General features: G+C 65.3%; 3 protein-coding genes across 6 annotated transcripts; 1 reads left to right on the plus strand and 2 right to left on the minus strand.

The window, feature by feature from the left end:
- Positions 1-282: 282 nt before the first annotated feature.
- FHIP2B (FHF complex subunit HOOK interacting protein 2B) lies at positions 283-7,131 on the plus strand (the record flags this gene model as incomplete). 3 transcript variants are annotated; one of them, XM_080360133.1, is made up of 17 exons in its annotated part: positions 283-327; positions 406-484; positions 1,276-1,445; positions 2,301-2,405; positions 2,528-2,650; positions 3,104-3,274; positions 3,361-3,557; positions 3,637-3,745; positions 3,824-3,900; positions 4,423-4,615; positions 4,713-4,882; positions 4,964-5,071; positions 5,727-5,817; positions 5,899-6,042; positions 6,159-6,299; positions 6,377-6,477; positions 6,555-7,131. In XM_080360133.1, the coding sequence occupies 17 exons, from the start codon at positions 283-285 to the stop codon at positions 6,658-6,660; spliced, it is 2,130 nt and encodes a 709-aa protein (XP_080216259.1). In that variant the 3' UTR covers positions 6,661-7,131. The 3 variants fall into 3 exon arrangements, with proteins under 3 accessions (XP_080216259.1, XP_080216260.1, XP_080216261.1); XM_080360134.1 differs by having other exon boundaries at positions 4,426-4,615; XM_080360135.1 differs by lacking the exons at positions 283-327; positions 406-484 and having other exon boundaries at positions 849-1,445.
- A 141-nt stretch (positions 7,132-7,272) lies between these two features.
- Positions 7,273-10,640, minus strand: NUDT18 (nudix hydrolase 18). 2 transcript variants are annotated; one of them, XM_080360169.1, is made up of 4 exons: positions 10,548-10,640; positions 8,762-8,931; positions 8,469-8,682; positions 7,273-8,020 (listed from the first exon to the last, which is right to left on the minus strand). In XM_080360169.1, the coding sequence occupies exons 2-4, from the start codon at positions 8,915-8,917 to the stop codon at positions 7,425-7,427; spliced, it is 966 nt and encodes a 321-aa protein (XP_080216295.1). In that variant the 5' UTR covers positions 8,918-8,931; positions 10,548-10,640; the 3' UTR covers positions 7,273-7,424. The 2 variants fall into 2 exon arrangements, with proteins under 2 accessions (XP_080216295.1, XP_080216296.1); XM_080360170.1 differs by lacking the exon at positions 10,548-10,640 and having other exon boundaries at positions 8,469-8,661; positions 8,762-9,278.
- A 686-nt stretch (positions 10,641-11,326) lies between these two features.
- HR (HR lysine demethylase and nuclear receptor corepressor) lies at positions 11,327-17,948 on the minus strand (the record flags this gene model as incomplete). The annotated part of the gene is made up of 17 exons (XM_080360250.1): positions 11,327-11,389; positions 11,471-11,590; positions 11,674-11,832; positions 11,906-12,063; positions 12,113-12,214; positions 12,301-12,431; positions 12,554-12,623; positions 12,763-12,934; positions 13,019-13,225; positions 13,332-13,495; positions 13,634-13,712; positions 13,848-13,969; positions 14,067-14,153; positions 14,240-14,667; positions 15,061-15,235; positions 15,670-16,474; positions 17,169-17,948. The coding sequence occupies 17 exons, from the start codon at positions 17,946-17,948 to the stop codon at positions 11,327-11,329; spliced, it is 3,822 nt and encodes a 1,273-aa protein (XP_080216376.1).
- Between the last annotated feature and the right edge of the window lie 3,295 nt (positions 17,949-21,243).

Below are 21,243 nucleotides of genomic sequence, written 5' to 3' on the forward strand. Positions count from 1 at the left end.
CCTTTGCAACCCCCCACTACACACCCCAAATACCCCTCCAACCCCCCCAATCCATCCCCCTCCCGACCCCCGAGCTCCCCCAACCCCGCCAGCGCACGGAGCCGGAGAGGAGCCGCCGGGGGGAGGAACCGCGGTCCGTCCCCCCCCGCCCCGCCCGGCGCCGGGCGGAGCCACCGCAACGGGGCGGAGCGCGGCGGGATCGGGCCCGGGAGCGCCGCCGGGACCGGGGCCGGTACCGGTACTGGGGGGGGCTGGGGGGGTCGGTGCAGGGGGGGCACAGCCATGCTGAGCCGTCTGGGCGCTTTGCTGCAGCAGGCGGTGGAGACGGTGAGTGGGGACCGGGGGTGGGGGACACGGTGGGACCCGGGGGGCGTTCCGTGCACCCCTGACCCCCGGTGTGCGCAGCGGGAGCCCAGCGTGGACCTGCTGGAAGCCTTCACCGAGCACTGGAAGGGCATCACCGGCTACTACTTGGAGGCTACGGGTGAGTGGGGTGCGGGGAGAGGGTCCCTGTGCCCTGGGGTGGGAATGAAGTCCCCATGGGGTCCCCATGTCCTGGGAGAGGGTCTCTATGCCTTAAGATAGCATCCCATGGCCTAGAAATAAGGTCCCTGTGCCCATGGTAGGGGTGTCTATGCCCTGGAACAGGACCCTGTGCCCAGGGTGGGGGTCCCCCTGCCCTGGGAATGGACCCTGTGCAGTAGCAAAGCACCACACCGACCTTAATGCACTGTGGTTGAGCTGGCATGCGGGGTTTTGGTGTGGGACACGCATTCCCATACCCCAGGAGGACTTATCCAGCCAAATACTTGGCCCTGCCTGGCCCCAACCCCCCCGCACACCAATGGGGTCAGCGCGGGGTTTGGGTGGGTGCGTATTTTCCTGGGAGCGATCGCAGGTTGGGGCACGTCCCCGTCCGGGAGCACTAAAAGCAAGGTCTGCAGAACTTCAGCCTTGTCCCGGCAGCGTCTCGGTCCTTCCCCCTTGCTCTCTGCTGCCCGTTCCCCCCCTGGGCTGTGGTGGCGGGTCCCCCAGCCCCTCGGTCCGGCTGGGGGGACAGCGGGCAGGTCGCTAGGCCACGGGCGGAAGGAGCAGCTTCGAGTGCTGCTGGGACTCCCCATCACATTGCCATCTAGCGTCGTCCCCGCCGACAGCATGGGAGCTGCATTCTGGGCTGGCACGGCTCGGGGTGCCGCTGGCGAGCACCCCAAATTCACCCCTGGGCTCCCCTCATGGGGGGAATCACGCCACAGCCCCCAATTCTTGTGTCCATAGATGAGAGCGTCCCTGCCAGACAGACGGACATCCCCTGGCGCCTCAAGCAGATGCTGGACATCCTGGTGCATGAGGAGAAGCAGCGCCCAGCCGGGGAGGCTGGTCCGTGCCTGGAGTACCTGCTGCAGCACAAGGTCCTGGAGACCCTCAGCACCCTGGGCAAGGCGGAGGTGGGTGTCAAATCATAAAGAAAACCACTTTTTGGGGGGCGACCCCCTTTGCTGCAGCACCCGCAGCCTTTTCCAGCTGCTTTGCATGCTGTTGCTCTGTAATTTTAATTTCAAAGCTCTTCTAGCTGGGCAATGAGAGTTCGTAGAACGTGAGCTGGTTGGGGTGCTTGTTTTTTTGGGGGGGCTGGCCTGCTTAGTTTAAGATCCCTATGGGGATCCTTTCTGCTGCTCCTGCAAATGTCCCTTGTCCCCCATCGCATCCCTGCGTGTGTATTTTTCACACCAGCACAGCTGGTGCGTTGCTGCTGGGGTTTGCAGGATGAGGTGTTTTTAGACAGCTCCCTCTTAAAGTAAATATTGCCCAAATATAATGGCTCTGCTGTTACTTTGTTGCTAATTATAATGAGGATCCATATAAATAGCCTTATATTAAGACATAAATAAATGCTAGCGTAGAATTGGCTTTAGAAGCAGGTGCTGACCCTTCTGTGGCACTGAGGATTTGGGTTTTTGGGCTGCTGGGCTTTAACTCCCCATCTCTAGTGCTGTAGCAGTGGGAAAGGGGGATTAATCCCCCTGGTTTTATTCTCTGCAAGAGAGCTCAACTTAGAGAATTCAGTCCCTAATTGCTAAGGGGAGAGGAGCCGGGGGCAGGTGGGGGGTCCTGGGGGGTCCATGGGCCCTTTTGCATCATTTTGGGGGAGGAAAACCAGGGTCTCTGCTGAGGGTGTTCTTGCAAAATACCCACATGACTGCTGGGTGACCCGGCAAGCAATTTGGGGAAATTACAGTGTAATTAGGTACCCAAACAGGTAACTGGGCTCTCACTGATGCCTCTCCCCATCTCTTTCACAGTACCCCCCCGGGATGAGGCAGCAGGTCCTCCTCTTCTTCACCCGGGTGCTGGGCCAGGTGCAGCACCCACTCCTGCACTACCTCAACGTGCACCGCCCTGTGCAGGTGAGCTCGGGGCGGGCTCGGGGGGGTCCCAGCTGGCAATGCCACATGTTGGGGTTGGCTGCACCCCCCCCCAAGCCTGTGGAGCAGCCCCCAGCCCCGCATCCCACTCCCTGCCCCGCCAGAAGCTGCTCCAGCTCAGCAGCGACCGCCTGGGCTGCGGCACGGAGAAGGAGGAGGTGCAGTTCGCCGCCGTCCTCTGCGCCAAGATCAAGCAGGATCCCACCCTGCTGGCATACATCCTGGAGGTGAGCAGCTCCCAGAGATGTGGGGGGGTATTTGTGGGGTTTGGCTCGTTTAATTGAGCTTTTTCACCTGCTTTGCAGCTCCAGCCCCACTGCATATCTCCACGGGGCGAGTGGGAGGAAGGTGGTGGCTGAGATGCTTGTTTGGGGACTGACCTGTTGCAATAGGACAAGGGATGTTGGTTTTAAACTAAAGGAGGAGAGATTTAGGTCAAATAGAAGAAATTGTTGCCCCTGAGGGTGGTGAGAGCCCAGCCCGAGTTGGCCAGAGAGGTGGTGGATGAACCATCCCTGGAGACATCCCAGGCCAGGCTGGACGGGGTCTGAGCAACCTGAGCTGGTGAAGATGTCCCTGCTCATGGCAGGGGGAAAAGACTAAATTACCTAAAAATGTCCTTTCCAACCCCCAAAAATGCTATGATTCTACGATGCTTTGCTGCTCCTCTTCCTCTCCAGGGCAAGAGCATCCTGAATGGGAGGAGAGCCCCGGAGCTGCCGGCCAGCCCTGTGGAAGAGCGTGCAGAGCATCCCATGGGTACCACCACCGGGTCCCCCGCAGCCGAGTCCTCCCCGCCACGGAGGGACAGCAACCTCGTCACCTCCCTGCTGGGGCTGTGCAAGAGCCAGGTATGGGGGCGAGGGCTGACAAGGAGGGGGCGGAGGGCATCGCCAGTTGTGTGACACCACTCGTGTCCTCCTCCTCCTCCTCGCAGAAGAAAAGGGTCGCGCTGAAGGCTCGGGAGAACCTGCTGTTGCTCGTGGGGCTCGCCCAGGAGGCGGCTGCTGCCCGCCTGGTGCGGAGCAGCGCCCTGTGCCCGCTGCTCACCGAGCACCTCTGCGACCTCTACAGCGCCGTGCCCCCCGGCACCGACCCCGCCGACGTCCTCGCCACGGGCAGGGCGAGCTGGAGGTGAGCTGGGCAACACGCAAGGTGGTCCCCAAGCGCCGCCGAGGGTTTGTCACAGCCCCGCATCCTCCACCCCGCTTAGGTCGCAGGGTGACAGCGCTGGCGATGGGGTTTTCCCAGGGAAGGAGAGCCTGGATGCTTTTTTGGGCTGGCTGGATTACCTCGATGAGCTGGTGATGGGCGCCCACCCGGTAAGGAGCACCCAGCGCCGTGCAGAGCGGGGTGGCCACAAACCCGCCGCACGGCTCAGCTTCTGCTGTCACCCGCAGGTGGTGGCAGATGCCATCGCCGAGGCCGTGGATGAGAAGTTTTTCCAGGGCGTCCTGCAGCCGCGGCTCCTGCAGATGTGAGTGTCCCAGGCGCCAGAGAGGAGATGGGGAGCGCTTCTCTCTCTAGGAGCCCCTTGGGGCTGGGACTGCGGGGTTCCCCTTCCTGCAGCTCCTTTTTCATAGAATAGAATCATATAGAATCATTTTTGTTGGAAAAACCCCTCGAGTCCAAGCGTCCCCCACCCCTGGCACTGCCCCATGTCGTGAGAACCTCATCTCCATCTGTCCAGCCCTCCAGGGATGGTGACTCCAGCACTGCCCTGGGCAGCCTGTTCCAATGCCCCACAGCACTTTTGGGAATAAATTATCCCAAATTTCCAACCTCAACCTCCCCTGGCACAACTTGGGGCTGTTTCCTCTCATCCTGTTGCTTGTTCCTTGGGAGATCAACCCCCCTCCAGCTCCAACCTTCTTTCCAATAGCTGTAGGGAGCCAGCAGGTCTCCCCCCAGCCTCCTGTTCTCCTTTTTCCCCGCTGTGAGATGCTGTGATGCCGTCTCAGGACAGCAGCATCCCCTCCTGTCCCCTCCTCGTCCCCAGCAGGTCCGAGCTCACCGTCCTCAGCACCACGGCCATGCTGACGGGCACGGTGCGGCAGATCCACGCTCCCCCGCTGCTTCATCGCCTCGTCCTCTTCCTCCTGGGGCCGGACTGGCACCCCGAAACCCCAGGTGACACCCCCCACCCTCTGCGCACCCAGCTCATCGACCGCTGCAACCACCTCTCCGATGAGGTGAGCCCTGGTTTTGGGGGGGGCCACACATACACAGAGGGGCGATGCATGGGGGACGGTGGTGGTCTCACCCCCCCACCTTGCCGTGCTTTGACAGATCAGCCTGGCCAGCCTGCAGCTCTTCGAGGAGCTCCTGCAGAAGCCCCACGAGCACGTGGCGCGCAGCCTGGTGCTCAGGAACCTGGAGACCAGGGGCTACCTGCAGCGTGGCCCCCCCGCGCCCGAGGAGCGCGGACCCCCCGAGGCAGACCCCGATGAGGATGGGCTGTGAGCGCTGGGGCTTCCAGGGCAGGGTGAGGGGTGCCCACCCCCCCCGGTGCACCCCCAGCTAATGCACTGGCCCCGCAGGGACCTGGAGGAGGATCCGTATTTCACCGATGGGTTCCCAGATGCTGGATTCGGGATGGTGAAAAAGTCCCCATCGGGGAAGGGGCATGTGAGCGAGGTGGTCAGCAGGTAGGGATTTGCATCTCACTTCTGCATCCTGCTTCCTCATCCTGCTTCCCATCCCACTTCCCCTTTCCAAATCCTGTTCCTCTTCCCATTGTTTCCCCATTCTGCTTCCCCATCCCTCTTCCCATTCCGCTTCCCCATCCCTCTTCCCATTCCGCTTCCCTATCCATCTTCCCATTGCCCTTCCCCATCCCTCTTCCCATTGCCCTTCCCCATCCCTCTTCCCATTCCACTTCCCCATCCCTCTTCCCATTCCACTTCCCCATCCCTCTTCCCATTGCCCTTCCCCATCCCTCTTCCCATTCCGCTTCCCCATCCCTCTTCCCATTGCCCTTCCCCATCCCTCTTCCCATTCCGCTTCCCTATCCCTCTTCTCATTGACCTTCTCCATCCCTCTTCCCATTGCCCTTCCCCATCCCTCTTCCCATTCCGCTTCCCCATCCCTCTTCCCATTCCTCTTCCCCATCCCTCTTCCCATTCCCCTTCCTCATCCCTCTTCCCATCCCTCTTCCCATCATCTCTTCCCATCATCATCTCTTCCCATCATCTCTTCCCATCATCTCTCTTCCCCATCCCTCTTCTCCATCCTGCTTCCCCATCGCTCTTTCCCGTCCCATTTCCCCATCCCTCTTCCCATCCCTCTTCCCCTGTCCTCCAGCTTCCTCTGCCTGGTCCCCGAGGAGGCCAAGACGTCCTCATGCATGGAGGAAGGCGGCTACGACACCTACGTGCACGACGCCCTGGGCATGGTGAGTGGCTTGCGGGGGGGTCCCCATCCCCGGTGGCACCAGCCCTGACTCTGGCTGTCACCCACTGTCACCCCCGGGCAGGTCCAGGCATGCCGTGCCAGCGCGGCCCCATGGGGGTGGCCGCTGTCCCCCCGGCCCCTCGACACCTGCCACCCCGAGGTGACATTTTACGAGGGACACTTCCTCAAGGTGCTGTTTGACCGGATGACCCGGATCCTCGACCAGGTATGGGGAGGCCAGGCGAGATGTACCTGGGGTCCCTACTGCCCCTTGGTGTGGCTGGGGGGGCTTTTACCCCCAAAGCGCTGCCTGCACCCACCAATGGAACATCCCCCCCCCAGCCCTACAGCCTGAACCTGCAGGTGACATCGGTGCTGTCCCGCCTGGCCGCGCTGCCCCATCCCCACCTCCACGAGTACCTGCTGGACCCCTACCTCAACCTGGCCCCCGGCTGCCGCTCGCTCTTCTCCGTCCTCGTCAGGGTAACGTCACCTGCTGGGTGCGGGGGAGACGGGGACACCCTCCCAGAAATGGGACCTGACTTTTCCCCCCCGTGCAGGTGATGGGGGACCTGATGCAGCGGCTGCAGCGGGTGCCCCAGTTCAGGGCGAAGCTGCTCCTGGTGCGCCGGCAGCTCCTGGGGCTGGTACCCGGGGAGCAGTAAGTGCTGGGGGGGCCACGGGATGGGGGGGGTGAACCCCACAGAGCCCCCCCTCCCATTGCTTATGTCCCCCCAGGATGGACCACACGATGCTCTTCAAAGGGGTGGTGGTGCTGGAGGAGTTCTGCAAGGAGCTAGCTGCCATCGCCTTGGTCAAGGGACCACCGGAGGGGCCCCCCTGATCTGCACCCCCCACCCTAAAGCACCCCCTCTTTGGCTGGGCTGTGGTGACCAGGTGGCCCTTCTGGGACCAGAATGTCCCCAAGAGCCGGGCACGGCGGCGGCAGCCTGGGAAGGACGCTGGCACAGAGGAAGAGGAGGCACAGAGTCCTTCACCAAGCGGGAGGTGATGCCACCTCCCCCGGGCAGGACACAGCCCCTTGGGGTGCAAAGTGTTTCCTCCTGGGTGGTGGGTTCCTGCTCCCCCCCGGCCTATGTCGGAGCTGCCCCCTGAGCCCCCACTGACCTCAAACGGGGTTTTTTTGGCAATAATGGGCAGTACAGGCGCGGTGCTGTGTTCTGCCCCGCTCTAGGCTGCAAGAACTTAATCATCTCCCCGGTTCTCCAGCACGGGGGGGTGCATTTGTGTGTGTTTGTGGCTCCTGCCTGGCAGGGATGGTGCCCCCCAGCCAGGCACTGCATCCCCTGGGTGATGGGACTCTGGTACAATAAAGCTGTGAGCTCAGCTGTGCCATTGATACTGTGCCCGTCCCCTTTCTCAAACAGACCCCAAAATCTGTCCCCCACCCCGACTTCAACCACAGCCACGTGGATGCAAGATGCAGCAACCAGGTTTATTTCTGCTCCGGGTGGCTCTCAGCCTTCCCTATCCCAAAACATGCCTCCAGCAGCAGGCAGCACATCCCAGGGGTCTCACCTTTGGCAAAGCAAGCAGGACCCCCAGCCACGTGTCCCCATCGGTCCCCCCATGCCCAACAGCCGGGCACTAGCTGCGGATGGGCACGGTGGCCGCAGCATGGAGCCGCTGCAGGATCCGTCCCCTCCTGCTCCCCTCCTCCACCTGCCACCAGCGAAAAGCGGGGTCCCGGGGCTCAGGGGGGGCACCCTCGGGGCTGCTGGATGGGATGCTCAGCACAACATTGAAGCAAATCCCATCAGCCCCCCCAGGACCCCCAGCCTGGTGCTGCAGCCCCAGCAGCCCCAGGGGTCCCGGGGAGGAATCCAGGGGCAGGCAGCCCCCCAGCAGCTGCAGCACAGGCCGGCGCAGACCCCCCCGCAGCTCGGATGGGGACGTGCCACAAGCCACCACGGGCAGGTGGGGAGTCCTGGCCGTGGCCAGCAGCACCCAAACGTCCCCGGTGTGGTTGGTGAAGGCCACCAGGAGCCGCAAGCAGAGCGGGGTGCAGGGCAGGTCCCGCGGCAGCGTGGGGGGGTGCGGGGGCCTGCGCTGGTAGCGGGCGGCCAGGTCCAGCAAGGGCAGGATGTCAGGGGCTCGCAGGGGCAGCGCACGGGGGTCCCCGGGCCACCATGTGGCTTGTAGGGACTCAGCGTCAGCCTCCTCCAGGGTCTTCAGGGTCCCACCTGCGGGCAGAGAGGTGGCAGGGGACAGTGATGCCCTGGTGTGGGGGGGACAAGGGACAGTGATACTGGGATGGCAGAGGGTGCTGGAGCCTGGTCATGGGGTGGTGAGAGCACTGAGACCCCAGCGTGGTGACAACAGGGGACAATGAGACCCCAGCACAGGGCTTGTGGTGGGATGCCAGTACTGGTGCTGGCAGGGGACACTGATGTCCATCGTGCGGGTGGCAGGGGATGTTGATGTCCTAGTACAAGGCTTGCAAGGCATGTCAATGCCGTGGGACAAAGGTGGCAGGGGATGCCAAAGCCCATTGTGGGGCTGGCAGGGGACATCAGTGACCAGTCACTGGGGTGGCAGGGGACACCAATGCCCCAGCACGGGGCTGGCAGGGGATGCTCCAGGTAAACCACATCCCGCAGCCCCTCGGAGCACCCAAAGGCACAGACGCACCGGTGGGACGCGCAAGGAAGGCGAAGCGGATCCAGGCCGGTCCCCTCTCCTCCAGCGCCAGCAACGTGACGGCTTCGCACTCCAGCCCCGTCTCCTCCTTCACCTCCCTCCGCATGGCGGCCACGATGCTCTCACCGGGCTCCATCCTCCCCGCCGGCAGGTACCACGTCCCGCGGCACTCGGGTTTCGCCTCCTGCACCAGCAGCACTGCGTCCTGCGGGGACACAGAGGGGACGGGTGGGTACCGGGTGGCACCGGGGTGGGGGTACCGTAGGGCTGGGGGGGTGCCTCACCTCCTGGTTGAAGAGCACGGCCAGGACGACGTAGCAAACGTTCCTCCCCAGGCAGATAGGGCCGGTGGAGGGGGGGGCACCCTCCAAACTCACCCCCACGTCCCAAGCATCGCCCCCCAGCACCGCATCCAGCTCCGCCGCCGGAGCATCCCCCATGGGGGTCCCGCAGGCTGGACAGGGAGATGAGTGGGGTGGCAGGACCCTCAAGCATTCACTCAGGGGGTCGCAGGGTTTTGTGGGGGGGAGGGCACCCCCCAGACATGCAGGCGGGGGGACAGTGAGCCCCGGCGCTGGCTGGGCTGGAGAAGGCGGTGAGGGAGGGGGTCGGGCGTTTGCGGGGTGCAGGGGGGGGTGCAATGCGGGAAGGGGTCTCCCAGCAGCTGCGGGATGCTGGGGGGGACGGGCTTGCTGGACTGGGGGACATGGAGGGGTGTGTAAGAGGGGAAGGACCTGCTGGGCTGGGGGGGCACGTAGCAAGGGAAGAGCTCAGTGGCCTTGGCGATGCAGGGGGGGGTGCAGTAGGGGAAGGGTCTGCTGGACTGGGGGACAGCCAGGGGGGCGCAGGAGGGGAAGGGCTGGCTGGACTGCAGCGCGTAGGAAGGGAAATAATACTGGAAGGGGTCGCTAGGCTTGGGGAGGCGGGGGGGGCTGCGGTAGTGGAGGGGCTTGCTGGACTGGGGGAGGCATGGGGGGGCACAATAGGGGAAGGGGCGGCTGGACTGCAGGGTGTAGAGGGGGCTGTAGGGGAAGAGCTCGCTGGATTTGGGGATGCTGGGGGGGCTGCGGTAGGGGAAGGGCTGGCTGGACTGCACGACGCACGGGAAGCTGAAATACGTGAAGGGTTTGCTGGACTGGAGGAGGGAGGGGGGAAAGGGGCGGCTGGACTGGGGGATACTGGGGGGAAAGGGGCGGCTGGATTGGGGGATACTGGGGGGAAAGGGGCGGCTGGATTGGAGGATACTGGGGGGGAATGGGCGGCTGGACTGGGGGATGCCCGGGGTGGGGTAGGAGAAGGAGTCGCTGGGCTGTGGGGTGCAGGGGGGGCTGGCCCAAGGGCAGGAATCGGCAGGCTGGGGGGGCCAGGGGGTGCTGGACTGCAGGGCGCTATAGGGGAAGGGCTGGTCGGAGTATGGGGCGCATAGGGGGAAAGGCGCGGGGGGCTGTGGGGTGCAGGGGGGCGAGCTGGGCTGCAGGGTGCAAGAGGGGGGGTAATGCCGTGGGGTGCAAATGGGGGGCTGGGGGGGGCACCGAGAGGCGCAGCAGCAGCGAAGGGCTCGCAGGAGAGGTGCACTAGAGCAAGGGTTTGCGGGGTGCAATAGTAGAAGGATTTAGGGGGCTGCAAGGGTGCAACGAAGCAGGGTTTGGGGTGCTGCAGGGTGCAACGGGGAAAGGTTTGGAGGGCAATAGGAAACAGGTTTAAAGGGCTGCGGGGTGCAACAGAGCAGGGGTTGGGGTGCAATAAGTGGAGGGTTTGGGGGGCTGGAGAGTGCAACGGGTCAGAATTTGAGTGCAATAGGGGAAAGGTTTGGGGAGGCTGCGGGGCGCAGCGGCGCAGGGTTTGGGGTGCAACAGAAGGGTCCGCGGGGTTGCAGGTTGCAATGGGGAGCGGCTTGGGGTGCAATGGGGAACGGTTCGGGAGGCTGCACGGTTCAATACGGGAAAGGCGGGGTGTGCAGCAGGGGAAGGGTCCGGGGGTGCAGGAGGGGAGGGTCGCGGTGCAGGGAGGGGGGCGCAGGGACCCTGCAGCCCCCCCCCCGACCCAGCGCGCATGCGCCGAAAGACTCACCGCGTCCCGGCGCTCCACCGTGCGGCCCCGCCCATCCCGCTCGCCGCTTTATTGGTCGCCGCGCCAGGCCAGCTCGCTTTCCATTGGCTAGCCGTGACGCCACGCCCCCGCAGGGCTGCGGGGCGGGGCTTGGTTTTAAAGGGGCCGGAGAGGGCGCGTGATGCGGAGGGTGTGGCGCGCGCGGAAGGGGATGGTGCTAATTGCGCGCTGCTAATTGCACGGTGCTGATTGCACGGTGCTGATTGCACGGTGCTGATTGCACGGTGCTGATTGGGCGGTGCTGATTGCGCGGTGCTGATTGCGCGGTGCGCAGTCCCTGGTGCCTCTCCTGCAGCACACGGGGCTCTGTGCAGCGCAGGGCTGCACCGTGCGTGGGGCGCTGTGAAGGTGGAACAGCCCGTTTTCCCCCCATTATCCTTAGGGCAGAGCAATTCCCCATCCTGCACCCGTCCTTGGGACGGTCCTTTGTGCCAGTTGCTGTCCCCCAACAGAGCAAGACAGAGCTGCACCCTCGGTCCCCAAAGCTCCAGGCAGCGATGTGATGTCCCCATGTTTCCCATCTCATCCCCCCAACCCCGGGACATCCCTGACCACAGATGGGGATGAAGGGACAGATGCCATATAGGATGGAGACCATGACACAGATCCTGGTGCTGCCGGTGGCCCTGGCTCGCTGCAGACACTTTATTCCCCGGGTGCTCAAGGAGCAAAGCACCAAGCGAGAGGCACCCAGCCCCAGCTTCCTGTGTGTCTTGGCTTGAGCATCCTCCCCGCGTGTCTCACTTGCAGCCCCGCAGGACTCCCACCGCCTCCTGCACAGCGCAGAAGATCATGCCATCCAGCTGTAAGGGTGCAAAGGGGGGGTCAGCACCGCACACCCCACATCGGGAACCCCCCACGCAACCCCCAGACCACCCACTCACCTGGGCATGGAGCTGGTGTGCGGCCCCAAAGGGATGGATGCTGTGGTCCCGGAGGCAGATGGCGCTCTCTGGCGAGAGGAACCGCTGCTCCACGCTGATGGTGCTGGTGAAGGTTTGCACCTGTTCGTACATGGTGGCATCAGCTGCGCCTCAGTTTCCCCAGGGGGCTTTGGCACAACTTCACCCCAAGTAGAGCTGCTTACCTGATGGGGAGCCCCGGCGGGGACCAGCACCGCGTCCCCCATGAACTGCAGGAGGGTCCAGCCGCTCACCCCGCACTCCTCTTGCAGCCGCCTCCGCAGCGAGAGGTCCAGGTAGTGGCTGGGGGGCTCTGCCTTGCCTGCCCCCTCCTGCCCTTGATCCTGCGGGGAGGTGGGGGTGAGCAGAGCCGGGGGTGGGGGGACCAGGACTGCTCCGGGGGGTGATGGCACCCACCTTCTGCAAGAAATCGTGGATGCGGGTGGCATCCTCGGCACGGAAGATGTGCCACAGGGCACCGGGGCGGCTGCCAGCATCCCAGAGCCGCTCCTGCAGCTGCGCGTCCACACCGTCCGCATCACCTTCCCGGAGCAGGGCTGGGGGGCAGAGGGGTGCTCAGGTGGGGTTTGGGGTGGGGGGACCCCCACCGTGCTCCCACCTTACCCTCAGGCGGCCCCGCTGCGGCGTGCACCAGGATGCTGATGGTGTCGGTTGGCTCCACCGTCAGGTTTTTGGTCCCAATATTTCGGTCCCAGGGATGCACACCTGGGCGGTGGGTGGGCATCGTCATGGCTGGGGGGTGCGCAGCTCACCCCCCAACACACACCCCAGGCACTGCTTGTGACACTCACCATAAGCTGCGCAGACCCGTGGGCGCAGCCAGTGCCGGCCCCGCTGGCCCCGCAGGTAGGTGGCCAGGTTGAGGCGGCCGGTGGCCCCGCAGTACTCAGGCAGCGGGAGGCTGGCACGCAGGTTGGCAGCACTGGGGCACAAATATGTGTGACACCGGGACAGCAGAGCCACCACCACTGTCCCCAGCCCTGCATCCCGCAGTGGGATGTGTCCTGCACCCCCCACCCCAGCAAAGCCTCTGCTGTCACCTACCGGCACAGCTCCATGTCCCCAAAGCCACACTCCAGCTTCAGCAGGTCCCCACCATCCAGCTCCAGGGATGCTGTGGGATGGAGCATCATCGCACATGGGTGTTGTGCCACCATCACCTCCCGGGGAGCGAGGGGATGCACAGGCTGGCTCACCCCCATTCTACACCCCAAAATCACACTGGAGACCCCACGGATTCATGTCCCGCTTACCAGAGCTGGTGGCAAAGCCATCCCAAAACTCCCGGCTGCTCACGCGGAGGCGGCTGCGCGGTGCTCGCAGGTTCACCACGTCCACCGCCTGTTCGCCCCGCACCAGGCGAAAGGACTCCGGCCCCCACAGCCCCCGCTCCAGCCTCTTCTGCAGCCCTGAAACAAGGACGGGCTGCCGGGGCAGCCGGGGCTCAGCAGGGCTGGGGGGTCCGCAGTGTCACCAGGGGGCTGGGGGGTCCCCGGGGTGGGGGTTCACCTGGCCCCGCCGCCAGTGCTCCTGGAACAGTTGGTAGTTGCTGGTGTGGCCGGGGTCGTGCAGCCAGAGCAGCCCGCTGGGTGCCAGGGTGCAGGGGGAGCTTTTGGGGCTGGGGGGGCTCAGCTCGCCCCCCTCCTGCCTCTCCTGGATCTTCCTCTCCACCACGCGGGCGATGATGCTGTCTAAGATGCTGGTCAGGCGGTTGTCCTGGGGGGAGTGATGCAAACCCCATCAGCCCACCTTGTCCACCCCAGGATTACTGAAGAGTTTCGGGGCGGGGGTGGGGGGGGTCCCTGCCAGCCCCAGGACTCACGTTGGGCAAGGCGGGCGAGACGGGGGCGAAAGCCATGCGCACCCCATCCTGCCCGAGGCACAGCTTGACGGCGGTGGAGGCCAGGAGGTCGCAGAGGGTGCCAGGCTGCACGGCCACCCGTGGCGGGGGCTGCCCCGGTGCTGGTGACCCCCGCTCAGGGCTCTCTGCTTGGGGGAGAAAGGGGGTCAGGGCTGCCCGTGTCCTCCTCCAAATCTCGCTCCCCAGAAGGATGCCCCACAGCATCCCCAACTCCCCCCGGAGTGGGGCTGTACCCACAGCCAGAGGGGCACAACCAGCCCTACCTTCCTTGATGGGGCGGGAAGTGTTGGTTTGGCCATCGCTGCTGTTGGGAAGGGTGGGCACCACGGCTCCCGGCAGCTCCTGAAACACCCCGTGCATCTGGAGGGGACGCATGTCCCCTGTCCCCAGGGCTGGTCCCCACCCCTAGACACCTTTTTGAAAGGGTTGGGGTGCACCTGCCCTCCCTTCCCCCCAACCCACAGCCCCCCCCCGTACCTGGCTGCTCCCCGGGGGCTCTGCCGGGCTCTGCTCAGCAGCCCCCTCCCCGCATGGACAATGTGACTCAATGTTGAACTTGACCCTGACCTCGTGCAGCAGCTTCCAGAGCCGGCTCAGGACTGGGGACAGATGGGGACAGACGGGGACAGGCAGGTCAGCCCCAGACGGTGCTTGGGTGTGGAGTTCCAGGGTTTGGAGAGGGAGGGACACACTCACCACAGGTGGGGACGAACTGCGTGGGGACAAGGGACGCGACGTGGTGCTCCTGCCCGGGGATGCACTGGGGTGGCCGCGCCGGACCCTCTGCGTCAGAGAGAGGGCGCGTTCGTCCCCACCAAGTCCCCACGGGGGGGGTGACACCCCCTTCGCAAGCCCCCTCGTCCCCGTACCGTGGCCATCAGCCTCCCGCCTGCTGCGGTGGCAGCCGGGGCACAGCTGGAAGCCACATCTGGCGCAGCTCCAGTGGGAGTTGAAGAAGCCGCGCTGGCAGGCGTCGCAGAGCTGGGGGGCTCCTGCCCCCCGCCTCCAGCCTGTCACCCCTGTGGGAAACACAGTCCTCAGCCTCCCCGGTGTCCCCAGTGTCACCCCCCACCCTGGTCCCCACTTACCCTTGGGGGCTCCCGGCCACGTGTCCCTGTCCCTGCGGACGGCCTGGCAGAAGTTGTCCCCCAGGACCCCCAGCAGGTATTTGGCCAGGCAGAGGCTGCTGCCCCTGCAATCAGGGTCGGCCACCTCCGGCTGCAACGTCCCCCCCTCGGCCTCCCCCAGGGTGCAGATGCCATCGACGGTCAGGTCCCCACTGTCCCCAAGGGTGAACCTGTGGGAGAAAGGGGATGGGAGGGGATGCTTTGAAATGGGGTGATGAGGGATGGTCTATAGTGGGATGACATGAAGGATGCTCTGAATTGGGGTGATAGGAGAGGATGCTCCAACGTGGGGTCCCAAGAGTTGCTCTAAAGTGGGGTGACAAGAGGAGATGCTCCAAAATAGGGTGATAGGAGAGGATGCTTTGAAGTGGGGTGACAGGAGGGATGCTGTGGATTGGGGACACAAGAGATGCTCCAAAGTGGGGTGATGGGGGAGGATGCTCCAAAGTGGAGGAGACATGAGTGATGCTCTGAACTTGGGTGATAGGAGGGATGCTCCAAACTGGGGTGATGCGAGGGGATGCTCCATCCATGCTCACACACTCTGGTAGCCCCGGGCTCACCTGCGGAAGTGCAGCAGCCTGCAGGTGCTCTCGGGGGGATCTTCCTCCTCCTCGCCCTGGGGGTCCCTGGGGGCGCGGGTGGCACAGGTGCAGCACCGCGGGATATTCTCAGGCAGCGCGGTGCAGGGAACGCTCTGCAGGCACCACGGCTCCCGGCCAGCACAGCCCGATGTGGCTGGGGGGGACAGGAGGTGCTTGGGGACACGGTGCATTGGGACACAGCAGCAGGGACTGGCGTGCCACCCTGAGGGCTGGAAACTGGGCCAGAAAGTAGGGCTGGAAAGTAGGGCTGGATTGCAGAGGTCAGGGCTGAGATGGCAGCGTGTCCCCAAGGAGGGCTCTGACCCGGCGATGGCACTTGTCACCCCCGCCGTGTGTCATGCCCCAGGGTACTGTCCTGCCCCAAAGGGACATTTCTATAAATCCCCACCCTGGGAGCTTGTGCCAGACCCAGTGTTGGGAAAAAATACCCCAAGCACCCCAGGTTTCCCAGCCCTTGCACGTCCACAGTTCATATTTTGGGCACCAGGAACCAGGATGCAAAACCTCCCCTGGGAACCTGGCGCTGTCACCACCCTCTCCCCATCCCCACCATGCACCCCTTCTTACCTCCCTGTCCCAGCTCCATCCTCCTCTCCTCCGGGTCCCCTCCGCTCTCTACATCATCACCTGCTGTGGCCACGTGCTCGCTGGCCTTTGTGCCCCTCTTGGCCACCCCGGGTCCGTCGCCGGTGCCGTGCGGGCGCTTGGCCGAGCGCTTGCCCTCCGCAGCCGGCTCGGGGCCGCCGTCCCGGCGGGGGCCCTTGCAGCGCGGCAGCGACTGCTCCGAGTGCCGTGTCAGCCACGTCTTCTTCAGCTTGGTGTGGTTGCTGGGGGGGCACGGAAAACTGCCCCTGGGGATGCCCAGGGGGGGCTCGAATAGGTTGAGCACCCCACAGCCCACCCCTGGGCACCCATTGCAGCCTGGAGTGGTGCAGAGACAAGTTGGGGGGGGGTCCGGCTTGGCGAGGGACAGCGGGTCGTGCCCATCTGTGAGTGGAGGCGATGGGTTGGGGTCTTCCCGGGGGGAGCTTTGGTAAGCCAGACACTCGTCTTTGGGCTGGGAGGGGCGGCGTTGCCCCAGCTCCAGGTGGAAATCAGCACCGGGGGGCTGTGCGCCCACCCAAGGGCCCCCACAGCCCCCCGACCTGCCGGGCTGCGGGAGGAAAAGAGGGTGGCTGGAGTTGGGAGGGGGCATGTGGACATGGGGGGCGGGTGCCGCCGAGCTGCCCCCTACTCGGCCATCCCTCCATGGGGCTCCCGGCAGCTCTGGCTCCCACTCCCCAGCTCCATCCTGGCCCTTGCCCAGCAGCTGGGATGGTGCTTGGTCCTCGGCCGGGGAGGGGAAGCCAGGCTCTTTCTTCGGGTAAAACTCCTGGAGGGGAGCAGAGGGGGTGTCAGGGCTGCTGTCACCCCAAATCATGTCCCTGTTGTGCCTCTATCACCCACATCATCGGGGGGTGGTGATTGGGAGCACCACCAAGCCCTGTCTCAGTTTCCCCCCACCGCCCTCCCGAGCTGGGCAGTTGGCCGGTGCTCCCGTGGGGTGCCCATGTCCCCCCTGCCCGCGTGGGAAAGGAATGGGGAGCCGCGGCGGCGCGGGGCGTGACGGGCGCACCCACGGGCTGGCAGCGCTGCCTCCCGCCGCCCCCGTGCCACAGCTCCTGCCGCGGTGACTCAGCCCGGGGGAGGAGAGCATCATCCCCCTGGGCACATCGCCCCGTCCTCGGGGAGCCCGGGACCCCCCTGCCACCGCGCTGTCACCCTCCTGACTATAGGAGTGAGCGGGGGCTGTGTCCCCCTTGGGGGTCACCAACACGGGGCACAGCCTTGGTGCCAGCATCGCCTTTCGCAACCCGCCGCTCCCAGCTGGGTTCAGCCAAGGCTGGAGCCTGTTGTCACCCAGGGGAGCCAGGGTGAGCCCGTTGTCACCCAAGAGAGCTGGGGTGCACTGGGGAGTTGAGCATCCCTGATCTGGAGCCAGAGCCACGGGAGCCATAGCTGTGCCACCACCAGAGCTGTGCCACCACCAGAGCCACGTGCCACCATGGCCACCTGGGGCTGCCTACCTTGTTCCCTGAGCCAGAGCACTCATCGAAGGCGGTCGGAGCCATCTTGCACCTCGACGGGAGCCCCAGGTAGACGGGGTGGCCCCAGGCGGGCACGTAGGAGCCCAAGTGCCAGTCCACCCCGGCGAAGCGCCCGTCACCCATCGCCCCTGCTCCCTCTGGTCCCCCGCTGCCAAATTGAGGGTCCCCTGGGGGTCCGGCGGGCAGCAGCGAGGACAGAAGGAATGGGCTGTGCTTGGCGTCCAGGAGGAAAGGGCAGTGGCGGAAAGTCGGGGGGTCACCATCCCTGTCCCCTGCAGCGGCGTGGGGCTTGGGGCGCTGGCCGTCCAGCCCCGGGAAGGGCAGGGGGTAGCGGTGGTGGCTGTAGAGGGCCAGGGGGGCCAGCATGGCCTCAGCCCAGCGCGGTTTGGGGTGCTCCTTGCAGGGCTCAGCCCAGCCTGCCTTGGGCTGCCCGTTCCTGGGCAGGAACTCGGCTCCATCCTTGGGGCGGCACAGGGTGTCCCGCAGACACGGGGAGGCCACCGGGTAGGGACAGCCCAGCCGGCCACCAGCCAGCTCCCGGCCTGTCCCCAGGCAGCCCTGGGAGCCCCTCCAGGGACACCCTTTCTCCGTTCCGTAGCTCAGCTTGCTGGGCTCCAGGTAGCCCGAGAGTCCCAGTTCAGCAGCAGCGCTTCGGGGCAGAATCATCCCACCGCTCTCCATCCCGCCGGCATCCTGCACCACATCCTGGGCTCTCCGCCACCGCAGCGGCGTCTCCACCATCCTCGTGTCGCTGGCCATGATGCTTCACCGCTCATCTAGTGCTCAGCACCATCCCAGACCCTGTGGACAGGGAATGGGACATGTCACAGCGTGCCAAACCCTGCTGGGGTTGCAATGGGGGAAACTGAGGTACAGGGATGCTGTCACCCCCCAGCTCCATCATCCCGTGCTAAGATGCGAGGCTCCCTGGTACAAGGAGGGGGTCGCAGGCTCCTGTGCCCCGCAGGGTCCCACCTGGGGTGGGTGCACGGTTCCGGGAAGGGCACGTCGGGGGAGCCGCGGGTCCCCCACCCTCATCCCGTCCCCTCCGCGCCCAGCCTGGCCCTGCGCCCGCCCGCTGGCACCCAGCGCGGGGAGGCCTTGCCCCGCACAGGCATTCGCCTCCGGCCAGGGCTGGGCTGCGCTTCCCAGGAGGGTTTGCAGCGAGGGGGGAGCTCCCAGCAGGGCCCCCCCGGTAGAAATGCCTGGGGAGATTTGCTGGATTAACGCTGCTCCGTGTCCCGGGCCACACGCAGACAAAGAGTTTGGAGTCAGTCCTTGCAGGACCTGGGGGGTCACAGCCTGTCCCGGCGGAGCAAAAGCCACCCGCTGTCCCCCAGACCACCCTGCCCAGCAGCTGGAGAAGCCGAGGGGACAGGCGAGTGTCCCTGCAAACCTGCAGCACTGCTCCGGGGTGGCACAGAGCCGCCTCCATGGCTGGCAGGCAGCTGGGATGGGGACGGGAGGACCGTGTGTCCCCAGAGCCACCTGTCCCTTATCAGGGGAGGTCAAAGTCCCCATTCCCACACTATTGCCTAAATCCCTGCTCAGGAAGCACCCAGCACACACACCCCGTTCCTCTAGGACAGGGCACAGCCCGCTCCCGGTGTCCCAAACCCATCCTACCACACACCGTCCCCAGGGTCCCCCCGGGCTCGCCACGCTGTCCCCTGCCCATCATAGCATCCAGAGCACAAGCAGCCGGTCCCACAGCTCGGCGAGCATCCCCACCGTCCCACAGCTACCTGGAGGGTCCATGGGGGACCCCACTGCCTCCCCCGCGGTGACAAGGACGAGCGGGGGTCTCTATTGGTGGCACCGGGTCCCAAAAAGGTGAAGAGCACCTAGACCCACAGGCTGAAGGGGTCTGGCTCTGGGATCTGGAGGAGGCAGAAAGCCGCCCGGGTGGCCCTGGGGACGTTCTTCTCCGAATGCCGGAGCTGGAGTTTTCGATCCATTGGCATCGGGGGCTCCGTGTTCCTCCTGCCGATCGTCCTACGAGCTCCGGGTGTGCTGGGTTGGGGGATCAGGGCGAGGGGCACCCAAGGGTGCGGTGGCAAGCAGGACCTTCCCGCGGCTCTAAGCAGCCTTGAGCATCTTGTGGCAAGTGATGGCAGGAGGAGGTGGTGTGTGTGCAGCCTCCGCCGGCTCCGGCAGCGACTGGGAGGGCGGCTGAGCTGCCGGGGTTGCTGACGCCGGGGAACCGGCGCGGTGCCGGCGGTGCCACCCAGCCCCAGAGGCACCGGCGGCCGTGCCAAGGGCGGGCAGGTGTGCTGCGCTCTGCCCCGCGCGAAGAAAGCGCCTTTTGTTCGGCAAAAACACGGCCGAGACGCCCCGTCGCCGATGAAAGACACCGGCCGCCCGCTCCGGGCCAAACTGGAATTGGGAGAAACACCGGGATGCGCCAAACGTGCCAGCCCCAGTGCTGGGGGGGTGGTGGGGACATGCCTGGCGTGGAGCACGTGGCCACCCGGGGGCTCGTGACCCCGCCGGTTTTGCCCAAACGACAAGGATCTGGCCTCAAGCTGTGCTGCCGCTTTGCCCGTGCGATGGTGCCGAGTCACCCTGTCTCGCAGCTGAGCCTCGTCCCCCTGTCACCGTCCCTTCCGCTGCCTGGGATGAAGGCACAGCTCCTCTGCCTCCCCTCCCGGCTGCACAGGTGGACAGGGTGCGATCGGAGGGGCTCACATGGAGCACAAGGATGCTACAACCACATCCCGCTGCCCACCCAGGGGCACCCGGGGCCATTTAACCCCATGTCCGGCAGCCACTGGGACCCATCACCACGTGGGTGCCCACGCAGCATCCCCCACGCTGCACCCCCATAACAAAACAAGGACCCCAAACCCACCGACTCCCCTTGGAACGACGGATGCTCCGGCCGGGTACACAGGGCAGCAGGTCACCCTGAGGTGGGGACCCTATTTCTGGGGTCTCAACGAGGGACATGGGGGACAACCGGTGCCGAGGGGGTTTCTATAAGGTGTATGTGTCCCAGGGACACCCCACTCGCAGCTCACACACTTACATAAACCGCAGCGGCTCCGCACAGCCTCCCCCAGCACGGCATGGGGGGCCGGGGGCGATGGGGTGACGGGAGGCCAGGGCCCGCGTGAGCCGAGCAGCGTGATTAACATCAGACCTACGGGCTTCGTTACAGCTCAGCAGCTGCCGTGTGGTCTGGCCCTGCTGGGAGCCGGGAGCTGCGCTTAACCCTTGCCACAGTGCCGGGTGTCACCAGGGTCCCTTCGCATCTCTCCCACGTCCAGGACCCCCCTCTCCTTGAGGAGGGGAGGGCTGGGGAGCCCGGCTGGGACTTGCGGCACCCATGGGTGCCAGGGAACAGGGAGGGGACCCAGACAGGGCTCGGGGCGTGGGCGAGCCCGCACCTTCCTGCGATGAGAAGGTGCTGAAAGAGAAACTCTCCTCCCGTTCCCTCCCTGGGGATGGTGGCTCCGGCGGGGCTGGGATTGAGCCGGCAGGTGGGATGGAGCCCAGGAAGGGGCGCAGGGGTCAGTGGGTGCCCATGGCCATCGGGACAAGGGAGCAACCGAGGAGGGGACAAGCAGGGACAACGATGGATGTGCCACCCTGATGCTGGCGAGCTGTAAGCAGCCATTTCTGGGACGGGGGGGGCGGGATGCTGGAGGGACAGGAGGGAATTTCCCACCCTGCACTGGGGCAGCATCCCTGGATGCTGCGCCCTCCCCACGCTCCCAAGGCTCCTCGCCAAGCCCCCCGGGGTCAAAACAGCCCTCGCAGGCAAGTTCTTCTGGGGTTTGGCCACCATCCCATCCTGGGTCCCCCGCTCCCTGCCTTGTCCCTGCATGACCCACCGAGAGGCCCCCAGGGCAATGCAGGGGGGTCCGGGCTGGGCTTGAGTTTTGCCAGGTCAGGCTTTGCTGGGAGAGAAACTCCACGGGGGTGGCAGTGCTTGGCGGTTTGGCACAGATGGCCCCAGTGCTCCAATCTGCCTGGTTTTTCCCTTAAATCAAAGGGACGGCGAACACCCGCGAGCTGAGCCCTGGCCAGAAAGTCACCGCGGGAGGCCGGA

The sequence above is a fragment of the Nesoenas mayeri genome (assembly GCF_963082525.1).
Source record: "Nesoenas mayeri genome assembly, chromosome: 27".
NCBI classification, from domain to species: domain Eukaryota; kingdom Metazoa; phylum Chordata; class Aves; order Columbiformes; family Columbidae; genus Nesoenas; species Nesoenas mayeri.

Coding starts and splice junctions, on each gene's coding strand:
- NUDT18 (XM_080360169.1), bottom strand. CDS start 8,917: ATGGGGGATGCTCCGGCGGCGGAGCTGGATGCGGTGCTGGGGGGCGAT. Junction 8,683..8,761: donor CCGTGCTCTTCAACCAGGAG/GTGAGGCACCCC, acceptor GTGTCCCCGCAG/GACGCAGTGCTGCTGGTGCA. Junction 8,021..8,468: donor CTTCCTTGCGCGTCCCACCG/GTGCGTCTGTGC, acceptor CTCTGCCCGCAG/GTGGGACCCTGAAGACCCTG.